Source organism: Malus domestica, chromosome 09 (genome assembly GCF_042453785.1).
Source record: "Malus domestica chromosome 09, GDT2T_hap1".
In the NCBI taxonomy this organism is placed as follows: domain Eukaryota; kingdom Viridiplantae; phylum Streptophyta; class Magnoliopsida; order Rosales; family Rosaceae; genus Malus; species Malus domestica.
The window spans coordinates 28,150,855-28,164,242 of NC_091669.1; the positions used below are offsets into that span (position 1 = coordinate 28,150,855).

Consider the following 13,388-nt stretch of genomic DNA (forward strand, 5'->3'; position numbering starts at 1 on the left):
ATTGGATTATTATCAAATTGGATTATTATTCATCACCATGTTTTATATTAGGATTATTTTTTTTATCAAAGTGGTGGATTATTCATTAAATTGGATTATTATCAAATTGGATTATTATTCATCACCATGTTTTATATTAGGATAATTTTTTTATCAAATTGGTGGATTATTCATTAAATTGGATTATTATCAAATTGGATTATTATTATCAAATTGGATTATTATTCATCACCATGTTTTAATTTAGGATAATTTTTTTTATCAAAGTGGTGGATTATTCATTAAATTGGATTATTATCAAATTGGATTATTATTCATCACCATGTTTTATAGTAGGATTTTTTTTTTTATCAAATTGGTGGATTATTCATTAAATTGGATTATTATTATCAAATTGGATTATTATTCATCACCATGTTTTATATTAGGATTTTTTTTTTATCAAATTGGATTATTATTCATTAAATTGAATTATTATCAAATTGGATTATTATTCATTAATATTAGGTTTTATTATTCCATATTATTTGTATAATTACTTAACTTTTTACAATCATTTTCTTTACTTTGTATTTAATTCTTCTGTAGAATAACTTTATTATTTAGGTTCTCTTATTTTTATCAAAAAATAATTGTCTAATTTTAATGAAAAATAAATATAGGTACGTTTAAGATGTCCAGTAAACGTGATCCAGCTTGGGAACATGGAGACCCAATAGACGGAAACAAACATGGCACAATTTGCAAATATTGTGGTCGGGTAATGAAGAGTGGCGGAGTGACACGACTGAAGTATCATCTTAGTGGATTAGATCCATCAAAAAATGTCCAACGATGCGATAATGTCCCCCCAGAAGTGAAGGCATTCATCAGCACATTATTAAAAAATAAAAAACAGCAGAAGGAAAAGATGACACAAGGAATGGAAAATATTCGAGCTTGGCTACGGGGAGAAGTCTATGGCTAAGCAGTTGACAGTGATGATGATGACGATGAGGACGAATGTGATGATGACATGGGACCTGAAGAACGACGCAGTTTGAAACAAGCATTACGTGCCTCCAAACAGTCAGCATGGGAAAGAGAACACCTTCATAGAATTCCTAATAGGGGACAAGGTTCCGGGACAAGTGGTGGTGCACAAATGAGACGGGGAGGCAGTCTTAGAGAATCACAACCAACACCACCAATAGCCCCAAGTTTATATAAGTCATCCAACGCACGTCAAAAGAGTGTTTGGAGTTATTTCAAGGGAGGTAATGTGAAGGAGGGAATGGGGCGTCTAATTAGCAAGTTCTTTATCTATGAAAATGTCCCTGCTGCGAAGGCATCATCACATCATTTCAAAAATATGGTAGTGGGATGTCAACAGGCCGGTGTTGGAGTACAACCTCCCACTCCCTATGAGATAAGAAACAAATATTTGGATATGGAGTATAAAGACATTGGCGAGTATGTTAACAAGTTGAGGTCAAAGTGGGAAACTAATGGTTGCACAATCATGTGTGACGGATGGACCGGCCCGACCAGATTATCTATCATCAACTTCATGGTATACTCCAAGGGAAAGACAATTTTTTTGAAGTCTGTTGATGCTTCAGACCATATAAAGAATTACAAGTATATTTACAAATTATTGAGGGATGTAATCATGGAGGTGGGAGAGCATAATGTTGTCCAAGTCGTGACCGACAACGGTTCTGCATTTGTCAAAGCTGGAAAAAAGTTAATGAAGCATCATAATGTGTTTTGGACATCATGTGCAGCACATTGTATTGATCTTATGTTTGAGGCAATGGGGAAGAGAGAGAATGTTGCTACTGTGGTCAAAAGAGCTAGAACGATCACAAATTATATTTACAATCACGGTTGGTTGTTGGCAAAGATGCGTGAATTTTGCAGAGGAGAAATTATTCGTCCAGCTACCACTCGATTCGTCACCAACTATATTGCATTAAACAGCCTACTCAAGAAGAAAGTAGGGTTGAAGCAACTATTCACTAGTGACGATTGGGCCAACCACAATTTCAGCCGCTCAAATACAGGTCGTATGGTGGAAAGTATAGTGCTTGATCATGCTTTTTTGGAATCAAACAGAACATGTGTGTCAAGTGTTTGAACCTCTTTACAAAGTTTTACGGATCGTTGACACTGAAGTGTATCCTACTATGGGGGCAGTATATGAGTTGATGCGTGTAGTGAAGGATGAATTGGAAAGAAAACATGGTGCAAGGTGGGTCGTAAAAATAATTGAAGACCGATGGTATAAAACATTATACCACGATTTGCATGCAGCAGGTATAAATTATGTCATAATTTGCAATTCATTTCTTTAGTTGCATAAGTATTATTTATCTTATTAGAGTATGTGTTTCTTTGAACAGCATATTATTTGAATCCCCGATACCAATACAGACCCGGTGTTGGAGATGATGGTAACCTTATACGTGCTGTACATAATGTATACTCTAAATTAGACCCTGCATCACCAGCAGTTGGCCAATTTGGAAATGAGGTACACAATTACTTAAATTATAATAATTACTTTGTTGGATTAAACTAACACAATTTATTGTATTCAGCTAACATGGTTTAAAGATGCAAGAAGAACATTTGGAGAACCAACATCAGTTGCTGCTCGAACAAATATGTCTCCTAGTGAGTATAAACATATTTCACTATAAGTTTATAATAGAATTTGTTGGAGTTATTAGGCTTATCAACATTATTTTTCATTGTAGCTGAATGGTGGATCATGTATGGGACCGATGCACCAACTGTGAGAAAGTTAGCAATAAAAGTATTATCACAAACAGCTTCCTCATCTGCTTGTGAAAGAAATTGGAGCACATTTGCACTCATCCACACAAAGCAAAGAAATAAGTTGGCTCATAGTAGCTTGGAAAAATTAGTTTATTGCTACTACAACATGAAGCTTCAAATTCGAGATAAGGAAGCAGAAATCGATCATGTCGACCGTGGTGACCCACTAGATGTGTTTGATATTGTTGGTGAAGATGATGATACGGAGGGTAACCAACTTTTTCAATGGATTAGACCTCTTCATTTAGATGATGATGAAGGCAACCCAGCTCCCAGAGTTGCTGAAGAAGCACGTAATGAAGGGATAAATGTAGAAAGAGTATTAGAGGAGGAGGTGGGATCTAGCAGTGCTGACTCTTTCGAAGAACTTTTGCACCCAAGACCAAGCAACACTGGAATTCCACCTTTTTCCAATCCTACACAACCACAACATCGTGCTGATACTAATGATAGCTCTAGTACAAGATCAGGAGACTCACCTACCACCGGAGGTGGGAATGATGAAGGACATAGTGGAGCTGGAGGTAGTGGAGCTGGAGGTAGTGGTGGTGGATATGGAAACTATTATGGACCACCACCTCCCGGATATATGAGCCCCTTCACTGGTGAGGCAAACTTCACGCATGCAACACAAGATGATGACCATGGCAGTAGGCGGGCAGGACCAGGAATTGGTGCCATAGGGAAGGACTATACTCGCAGAGAAAGAGGCAAAAGGATTTTTTCAAGTCAAGAAGATGACTCGTTATCTAGAACTTCAGACTCTGTTGGATTGGGAAGTAGTAACTATGGTTATACTCATAACCAACCATTTCCCTACCCTTCATATCCCATTCCTGTTGGGATGGAATCGAGCGACTCATGGAATCAATCCCAGCCTCAATCTTCAAATGATTTTTCTTATGGACAACCTCAACCAATCTCGGATCCATATGGGTGGCATATTAACAATTACATGCAAAACTATTTTGGGGATTTATCATTTGATAACTACTCTTCACAATACACTCATTCTACACATAGAGATGATGAAGATAGTGACAAATTTGAACCTCATAGGAACTCTATGTGGTACTAAAGTGTAAAATATTGTACTAATTCATTATATATAAATGATTATGGTGTGTTTAGACTTCTTTCATTAATTACTACATATTTTCTACACTCATAATGTTTGTCAGATCGCTATATAATCAACTTGATAATGTTAAATCCATCATGCAATGCATTTCCTTCCAATTTTTTGTGATAAACTAATAGATAATTGACTAAATAAACATCCTACAAAGTTTCAATAAAAATTTCCAAGTTTTTCTTACAATTTCCGTGATTTCCATGTAATTTTTATCGATATCGATATTTTACCGATATTTCCATCGATATTTCCGTATTTTCAGACTACCGATATTTCCGATATCACCGATATTTTCTTCCTTGCTGGCAACCAAAAGCGCTTAATAATTGTTATAACCACTGAAAATTTTCCCCCTTTTAATCAAATTTATCGCAAAAGCTCGCCGTAATTCGTCTTCGAATCGATCAATCCTACCGGAAACAATGGCGGCTGCCGACGACGGTCTGAAGAAGTTGGAGTACCTTTCCCTGGTCTCCAAAGTCTGTTCAGAGCTCGAAACGCATCTAGGGTTTGGGGACAAAGTTCTGGCGGAGTTCATCACCGAAATCGGACGGAGCTGTGAGACGGTGGACGAATTCGACACCCGATTGAAGGAGAACGGCGCCGAGATGCCGGACTACTTTGTCCGTACACTCATCACTATCATCCACGCAATCCTTCCTCCGAAGCCGAAGCCGAAGAAGGATGCTTCGAAGGAAGACGGCACTTCTGAAGGTAAGAAAACCAAGTTTAAGGCTTTGGCTATTGCTGATAATAGAGATAGAGTCAAGGAAATTGATAAGGAAATTGAGCTGGAGACCAGGGAGAAGCACACCGGAGAGCGCGAAGACAATAGGCAGAGGGGTAGAGATAGATATAGGGATGGAGATAGAGATAGAAATAGAGATAGAGATCGAGATCGTGATAGGCACAGAGCTAGGGATAGAGGTCGGAGAGACAGGGGAGGGGATAAGCATGACAGAGACGATAATCATAGAGATTCACAATATAATGATGATGACGGGGAAAGAAGGAGGTACACAGATCGATACGATAAGCATAAGAGAGATGGGTGTGAAGAGAAGGGAAATGATAGGGTGGATGAAGATGCTAGGAGAGGTAATAGGGATAGGCAGAATGGTCCTAGTAAGAACCTTTCCGATGAGCCTGAATTGTACCAGGTGTATAGGGGTAGGGTTTCGAGAGTGATGGACACTGGTTGCTTTGTTCAGTTAAATGATTTGAGAGGGAAGGAAGGTTTGGTTCATGTTTCACAGATGGCAACTCGGCGAATTAGTAATGCTAAGGATGTGGTGAAGCGGGATCAGGAAGTTTATGTGAAGGTGATTTCGGTTTCGGGTCAGAAGTTGAGCCTTTCAATGAGGGATGTTGATCAGCATTCTGGGAAGGATTTGCTTCCATTGAAGAAGAGCTCAGAGGATGATGCTCATAGGACCAATATGTCAGTGTCCAGAGACGGACCTGTGACTAGGACGGGTCTTTCTGGGATTAGGATTGTGGAAGAGGATGATGTTGGTCCATCACGCCGGCCATTGAAGAGAATGAGTTCGCCTGAGAAGTGGGAAGCCAAACAGTTAATTGCCTCAGGTGTTTTGAGTGTGACGGAGTACCCAATGTATGATGACGAAGCAGATGGGATGCTATACCAGGAAGAGGGAGCTGAAGAAGAGCTTGAGATTGAGCTCAATGAGGATGAGCCAGCCTTTTTGAATGGGCAAACCAGGTATTCAGTGGATATGTCGCCTGTCAAAATCTTTAAGAATCCCGAAGGGTCTTTGAGTCGTGCAGCTGCACTTCAATCTGCACTCATTAAGGAGCGTAGAGAAGTGCGAGAGCAGCAGCAAAGAACCATGTTGGATTCCATCCCAAAGGATCTGAATCGTCCCTGGGAAGATCCAATGCCAGAGACTGGTGAGAGGCATCTTGCCCAGGAGCTTAGAGGTGTTGGTTTGTCCGCGTATGATATGCCTGAGTGGAAGAAGGATGCTTTTGGGAAAACCATCAGCTTTGGGCAGAGGTCCAAGCTATCAATTCAGGAACAGAGACAGAGCTTGCCTATATACAAGCTGAAGAAAGAATTGGTTCAGGCAGTGAATGAGAATCAAGTGCTCGTCGTCATTGGTGAGACTGGTTCTGGTAAGACAACCCAGGTAACACAGTATCTTGCAGAAGCGGGTTACACGACAAAGGGCAAGATTGGATGTACACAGCCCCGTAGGGTTGCTGCAACGTCTGTAGCCAAGAGGGTGGCTGAAGAGTTTGGTTGTCGTTTGGGGGAGGAAGTTGGCTATGCTATTCGTTTTGAGGATTGCACTGGACCAGATACTGTCATCAAGTACATGACCGATGGTATGCTTCTTAGGGAGATTTTGATTGATGAGAACCTTTCCCAATACTCTGTGGTCATGCTTGATGAAGCTCATGAGAGGACAATCAACACGGACGTTCTTTTTGGATTACTGAAGCAGCTTGTGAAGCGGAGACCAGACCTTCGTTTGATTGTCACCTCTGCTACTTTGGATGCAGAGAAGTTTTCAGGTTATTTCTTCAACTGTAACATCTTCACTATCCCCGGGAGAACTTTTCCTGTCGAGATACTCTACACCAAGCAGCCAGAAAGTGATTACCTTGATGCAGCTTTGATCACTGTTCTACAGATCCACTTAACAGAACCTGAAGGTGACATCCTTCTCTTCCTGACTGGACAAGAAGAGATTGATTTTGCATGCCAGTCTCTTTATGAGAGGATGAAAGGTCTAGGTAAAAATGTTCCTGAGTTAATTATATTACCAGTATATAGTGCCCTTCCTAGTGAAATGCAGTCAAGGATATTTGATCCTGCCCCACCAGGGAAGAGGAAAGTGGTTGTGGCTACTAATATTGCTGAAGCATCGCTGACCATTGATGGGATATTTTATGTCATTGATCCTGGATTTGCAAAGCAAAATGTTTATAACCCAAAGCAGGGGCTAGATTCACTTGTCATTACTCCAATTTCACAAGCATCAGCCAAGCAACGAGCTGGGCGAGCCGGACGCACAGGGCCTGGGAAATGTTACCGTCTCTACACTGAGAGTGCATACCGCAATGAAATGTCCCCTACTTCAATTCCAGAAATCCAGAGGATAAATCTTGGAACTACCACCCTCACGATGAAAGCCATCGGGATAAATGATCTCCTCTCTTTTGATTTTATGGATCCTCCTTCACCCCAAGCACTCATTTCTGCCATGGAACAACTGTACAGTTTAGGAGCACTGGATGAGGAGGGGCTGCTGACCAAATTGGGCAGGAAAATGGCTGAGTTTCCGCTTGATCCACCGTTATCTAAAATGCTTCTCGCCAGTGTGGACCTCGGATGTAGTGATGAGATCTTGACCATCATTGCAATGATTCAGACTGGCAATATCTTTTACAGGCCTAGGGAAAAACAAGCCCAGGCTGATCAGAAGAGAGCTAAGTTTTTCCAGCCAGAGGGAGACCATCTGACTTTACTTGCAGTCTATGAGGCTTGGAAAGCTAAGAATTTCTCAGGTCCATGGTGTTTTGAGAACTTTGTTCAGTCCCGATCCTTGAGGAGGGCACAGGATGTCAGAAAACAGCTTCTGAGCATCATGGACAAGTATGTAGTTCTGATTCATCTCGCTGTCATGTCATGCTTGTTCATCTAGTTTATCTTTTGTGTATGTAGTGGTTGCATGGGTTATTTTTTTGTCTTCTGGTTTAACATGTATATGCAAGGTTCTGAAAAATTTAATGACCATGTTCTGGTTTGCCATCTTTTCGTAATTGCATCATATAGAAATCCAATTATTGTTAGTTGATGGAAATGCTGACTGCTGTTCAGGCCTAGTTTATTTGCTACAATCTAGAGACCTGGTATATGAGGGTCATTATGAATTGTCATGTGACTTCAACTTTGTTTTTTCATAGAGTTATCTCACCAGTACTCTCTGACCGCCATTTTTATAGGGAGTAGTGTTCTATGATCTATCTTGGTAACTTCCGTTTTGTCTACAGCTAATTCCCATTTGTTGTTCTTAAGACGTGTTCTCATCAATTGTTGATAGAGTTATCTCAGAACATTTGATAGAGGAGGCACGTTCCCCTCCACCATTAATGGACCCTCATCAATTGTCATAACATCATCACGTAAACTCCAGGATAGCACAATGTAGCATCATCATAAAAAGCATTACACTCGTAGCATCAGAGTCCTTTCTTGTTTGTATTACATAAAATGTAACGCTCTACTATCACTTCCTTGTTTTCGTTTATTTTACAATGTAAAGTAGAGAACCGGTCAATGGATCGAAGTTCAGTATTAGGATTTGAACATGAAATTGCGATCTGACTACTGATTGTGAACTTCAGGTATAAATTGGACGTGGTCAGTGCAGGAAAGAATTTTACAAAGATCAGGAAGGCAATTACAGCAGGTTTTTTCTTCCATGGTGCTAGAAAGGACCCACAGGAGGGTTATAGAACCCTAGTCGAGAACCAGCCAGTTTATATTCACCCAAGCAGTGCTCTCTTCCAGAGACAACCAGATTGGGTCATCTACCATGAGCTGGTTATGACTACAAAGGAGTACATGCGCGAGGTGACGGTCGTCGACCCCAAATGGCTGGTAGAACTGGCTCCAAGGTTCTTCAAAGTATCAGATCCTACAAAGATGAGTAAGCGCAAGCGTCAGGAACGAGTTGAACCCTTATATGACAGGTACCATGAACCTAACTCTTGGCGTCTTAGTAAGCGTCGTGCTTGATATGTGTTTCAGCATGAACTCGGTCGTGGTCTTGTATTGATTTGCATTAGAGTGTACTGTGTATATATCTTGTAATTCCTCAACGTAATTTTTTTGACATCGAGGACTGGAACCCCTGAATGATAATTATGGAGAAGGTATCTGAATTTTGAATTTTGTGGAAAGAAAAAAAAATGTAGCACATACTTTTTCAATGTCAACCTGTTTCTGCTCACACATGAATTTTCATCTACCATTTATTTTCTTAATGTCTCAGCTTGAGTCTTTGCTTTTTCTAACCATGTCGGCTTTCTAATCTAACATCTAAATTAATAAAGAAAGAAAAAAAGATTGGATTCAGATATCTAATTTATGGATTTAAAAAGAAAATGTAGCTGATACATAAAATCAAGAGACGTAATTTAAAAAAGATATTTGGCAGAGCAATGGCAGTCAACTACCCGAGACAAAAATATTTGGCAGAGCAATGTTATTTAGACGCTTAAAACAAACAATATGCTGACATTTTCTCACAATGGTAAAGCTTACGAGTGATAAAGATTGTCATCAATCGTGTCAGTTTTATATCTAAACATCCCCAAGTGTTATTTGAAAAAGTCCGACGAGAGTAAAAGGGATCGTTTAGTGGAATTAAACTTATATCCATTATACTAGTTTCTTTTACGAATTATTTACATTCATCATCTAGAACCAGCTGACTTCTTTCTTCTAAATACTATCACAATTCGGTATTTCTACAAACAATCACAACGTGACCAGCCAGAAATACCAGAAAGCAAACCACAAATTTGCAGTGCATCATATGCGGCTTTATTTAGCGATCCTCCCGTCGAACTGCATTTGGGTCAGTGACCATGTCCATCATCATCTTCTCCGGTGAATCCTCCCAATTCCCGAATGTTTTCAAGTCAACCTAAAAGAGGCAAACAACCGCGGTATTAAAATTAAGATGAAATTATTGACCGTGTCCCAAGTATATGGATTACCTTCCGTCTTTGATCATTGAAAAGTTGTTCCCTCTTCTTGTATGAATCTTGCACATCCTTTGCGCCTCTTCCACCAAGCCCCCAAACTTCAACTTCTGAAACCAAAGCTTCAACAGGTAGGAAGCCCTGAGTTGCACCACCAATTCAATTAAAGTTAACCCAGCATACCTTAGCCATCATGATTTTTTAGTCACCGTTAAAGAGTCAAATGCAACAATCTTGTATACCTGATCAGGAAACAGGGAGCCAGGTTGATACGTTTTGTCAGCTGCATGGTGGCGAATAGTAACTTTGGAAAAATCTTCATCAACAAAAATTCTTTCATTTCCCATACTTCCACCAAATCCTATCCCCACAGGCTTTGGTTTCGGCTCATACGCCCTGCCAGTGGGATGCAGATGGCAATACACAAAGTTCTTTTCCTTTCCTGTCACCAGTCATATTTTGTTACTTGGTTAGCCTCACAAGCCTCTACTCAACAATTTTAAGAAAGGAAAATAAACTAGATCACCCCTCCTTCCGTTTTTCCTCTACATTGCATACCAGTAGGTGGATACACATGAAAGACTGGAGTTATAGCATATAGATTTCCTGGACTTCCATAAAAAGCATCCCTGTTTTCAAAACCTTGATACGCAAGTGTACCTACAATCCATTTTCTTTCATTTTCTCTATCATCATTGGCATCTCTGGAAGTTGCAGAAATCAGCATGAGCAGTGCCCCTTGGTAACCCTCAACATTGGACCAGAATCTATTCAACCCTCTGCCATGAACAGAGGACCTGCAAAGTAGTATGCAATCAAACACACTAGACAGTAAAAAAGGTAAAAGAACTGCTCACAAAATCTTAGCCTCGTTCCTACTGCAATCTGTCATAAAATAACAGTAAGGATGCTTTATTATTATTAAATATTATTATTTGAAAAGATGAAACTTTTTTCCAAAACAAAAAAACTGTAAATATAATTGGTCAAGTTAGCCACCCATTAGCAAACAAGAGAAAATTTGACTTAGCTACATCTAATAAAGACAGTCTAGATAATCATGACACTACAACTTTCCAATCTTGAACAAGATCAGATAAAGATGTGTTACTAAACACAGGTGAAACATGAGCCTAAAGAGCCGCCCAAAACTTGACTTTCTCTCACACTGCCTCCACTTCCAGCCCCCTAACATCATCAAAGATTCATCGACTCCTTTCTGACCAAATAGCCCAAACAACAGCTATCACCAAACAGTTCCAGAACACTTTAGCTTTCTTCCACCACCTAAAATCCTAAACTTGTCACTAAAAAGAGAAGCAGTCTTTTGGTACCACCCAGCAAGCATTAACATCATTGAATAAAAAACATCACAATTTCCAGCTAAGAGGGCATGACATGAGACATGATCAGCACTCTCTCCTGAGCTCGAACATAAGATACACCATTGTGGCCACCAAAAGGATCCCGGCCTCCTCCTTTGGAGTAAGTCGCAAGTGTTCACCAGCCCATGGAACCCCAACCAAGCTAAAACCTTAAACTTAGGTGGGACCTTTGATTTCCAGATCAGATTAAAGGAAGACTACCCAGAATGCCTCTTAACCGATTAAAGTTGGATTTGCAAGAGATTTTCCTAGAAGACTCTAAACACCATCCTCTAGCTGTAAGGATGCATATATGCAAACTTTGCAAGAAAATAACAGTAAGGATGCATTAATGCAAACTTTTTCATAAAAAAATAAAAACACATCTACTACAATGATTGACATCAGAGACCAGAAAACAATGAAAAAGTATGTTTAGGATATTATGCTTGTATATACTGGTATTGAATTAATATTCAAGACTTCATTTAGAATTTAATCATTCCAGAACAGAGTCGAGTAACATGGAAAATGGATTGTCAAGAATTCAAACACAAAAGATCAAGAGGTTAAAATGACAAACCTGTAAAGTAGGTTCTTATCTATTCCATGAACGTCACTGTGGGGGAAGCATAGTTTTGACATCTCATCACTAATTGAGCCTCTCAATGTGAGGGAAATCGCCCATGCCATTCCTTGGGACAAAAGATTGGAACTGTTTGCCATGGTGGAGGAATTATCTGCCACTGAAGAAGTTGAGCATTCCTGTCCATCCTGCCATTAAAATCAATGCCATTCAGGTAAAAAATATATCCAAGTTTATAGAATGGTGAAAACTAAGTGTTCTAGAAAAGTAACTCATTGTATAAGCAAGTACCGAAATACATAAAAGATACTCCCAAGGTTATGTGATAATGAACCTTTAAAACATGAAAGCATATCAGCAAGGCAACACGATAATGAAATATAAGAGAAATGGAAACATGAAGACCTAATATTTTGTTCAATTGATAAGAGATATTACATACCTTCTGAGAAGCACACTTTTTTATTATTCCATGCGCAAACTGTGTAAAGCAATCTGGGAGACCAGGCACTGTTTTCAAAACCCAAGATTGAAACTTCCCCACAGGAAGTTGAACTCCCAAGCCCGAGAAGTCGCAATCCCACACGTTCAAGCCACTGCCAGCTTCAGCGCACGAAACAATAGCAGATAAAACAACATGTTTAACATCCGGCAAGCGTAAATGTAGTTTCTCATTTGATATTTTCGAAGTCCTAGAGTACCAAGACATGGCCCAACACATCCAAAGAAGCATAAGCACGTCCGCGGGCATAAGCGATCCGGTTATCTTACAATCAGCATCATCAGATTCAAATTCCAAGTTTGAAGGCGAACCCGCCTTTCTAAGTGTCGCAGGAAAAACTCTCAGCAACTTGTTAAGTGACACAGACGCAGACATTCTTGCACAACACTTATTATATCCCCTAACGAACTCAACCCAATTCACTCCGCCTTTATCCGACACGAAAAACAGGTCCGAAATCGACCCACCAAGATGATCCAGCAGTGCCGGAAACGAATCAGGCATTGGAATGCCTTCACATGCTACTGGGTTTTTGTAAGTTAAACGGAAACATTGCTGAAAAACCATATGATTCTTTGTTAAAGTCAGACCCAAAAGCTTCAATTTCTGGTTGATAGAGGCATAAAATGAAAAAGGGCAACTTTACCTGCAGGGAGTGGAGGGGGATTGCATTGGATTGGGGATCAGCGAGGTTGGAGAAAGATTTCTGGAGCATCGGAAGAGCTCCGGTGGAGGCTGCTAAGGCTTCCGCCTCTCGCTGTTCGTTCGGCACCTTGTGCTCCGTCGAAGTTGAGGCCCCCATTCTCGCTGACGCCGGCTTGCTTCACCCAGTATCGTCGATATTCTGAGATGTCGGCTAGAAATATCGGTGAGACAATCGAAAACAACTGAATTCTGTTGCAGTCGCTGCAGAAGGCGGTGGAGTTTTGTATTCCTACGGACTGGCGTAATGTCGTGTGGCCTTTGGAGATGTTGTAAGGCCAAATGGCCAAATACCCTTGTTCCTGTGGCCTTTGGATATTCTGAGATCCGCACCATGTATAATCTTCGATAAACGGATGCGATTTGAGGATTTTTGAGATTCTCTTAGGGTTCCGTGAGGATCCTCTTTCTGTTGTACAGCGAAATGGTTGGAAAAAGATTTTCTCTGTATCTCTTTTACTAAGGTCATCGAATTAAATGATCTGAAGCTTTTAAATTTCATCAAACGAATCACATATTTTGACCTTTTAAAAACTA

The 13,388-nt window shown here is 40.0% G+C and overlaps 3 protein-coding genes across 3 annotated transcripts; 2 read left to right on the top strand and 1 right to left on the bottom strand.

Annotated features, from left to right (window-relative positions):
- The first annotated feature begins 2,164 nt into the window (after positions 1-2,164).
- Positions 2,165-3,964, top strand: LOC139188090 (uncharacterized). The gene is made up of 4 exons (XM_070805153.1): positions 2,165-2,298; positions 2,385-2,515; positions 2,583-2,658; positions 2,742-3,964. Exons 1-4 carry the CDS (start codon positions 2,169-2,171, stop codon positions 3,899-3,901), a joined length of 1,497 nt encoding a protein of 498 aa, XP_070661254.1. The 5' UTR covers positions 2,165-2,168; the 3' UTR covers positions 3,902-3,964.
- Positions 3,965-4,262: 298 nt separating this feature from the next.
- LOC103421874 (probable pre-mRNA-splicing factor ATP-dependent RNA helicase DEAH5) lies at positions 4,263-8,940 on the top strand. The gene is made up of 2 exons (XM_008359915.4): positions 4,263-7,580; positions 8,333-8,940. The coding sequence occupies exons 1-2, from the start codon at positions 4,381-4,383 to the stop codon at positions 8,724-8,726; spliced, it is 3,594 nt and encodes a 1,197-aa protein (XP_008358137.3). The 5' UTR covers positions 4,263-4,380; the 3' UTR covers positions 8,727-8,940.
- A 390-nt stretch (positions 8,941-9,330) lies between these two features.
- Positions 9,331-13,169, bottom strand: LOC103421873 (uncharacterized). The gene is made up of 7 exons (XM_008359914.4): positions 12,796-13,169; positions 12,090-12,704; positions 11,645-11,835; positions 10,256-10,494; positions 9,940-10,139; positions 9,713-9,838; positions 9,331-9,639 (listed from the first exon to the last, which is right to left on the bottom strand). The coding sequence occupies exons 1-7, from the start codon at positions 12,949-12,951 to the stop codon at positions 9,541-9,543; spliced, it is 1,626 nt and encodes a 541-aa protein (XP_008358136.3). The 5' UTR covers positions 12,952-13,169; the 3' UTR covers positions 9,331-9,540.
- Between the last annotated feature and the right edge of the window lie 219 nt (positions 13,170-13,388).

Bases quoted from the DNA above. Each gene is read 5' to 3' on its own strand.
- LOC139188090 (XM_070805153.1), top strand. From the start codon at position 2,169: ATGGGGGCAGTATATGAGTTGATGCGTGTAGTGAAGGATGAATTGGAA. The intron at 2,299-2,384 runs GTATAAATTATG...TTCTTTGAACAG, and splicing joins CCACGATTTGCATGCAGCAG to CATATTATTTGAATCCCCGA. The intron at 2,516-2,582 runs GTACACAATTAC...TATTGTATTCAG, and splicing joins TTGGCCAATTTGGAAATGAG to CTAACATGGTTTAAAGATGC.
- LOC103421874 (XM_008359915.4), top strand. From the start codon at position 4,381: ATGGCGGCTGCCGACGACGGTCTGAAGAAGTTGGAGTACCTTTCCCTG. The intron at 7,581-8,332 runs GTATGTAGTTCT...TGTGAACTTCAG, and splicing joins CTTCTGAGCATCATGGACAA to GTATAAATTGGACGTGGTCA.
- LOC103421873 (XM_008359914.4), bottom strand. From the start codon at position 12,951: ATGGGGGCCTCAACTTCGACGGAGCACAAGGTGCCGAACGAACAGCGA. The intron at 12,705-12,795 runs GTAAAGTTGCCC...ATGGTTTTTCAG, and splicing joins TCCCCCTCCACTCCCTGCAG to CAATGTTTCCGTTTAACTTA. The intron at 9,640-9,712 runs GTAATCCATATA...TGCCTCTTTTAG, and splicing joins TCAATGATCAAAGACGGAAG to GTTGACTTGAAAACATTCGG.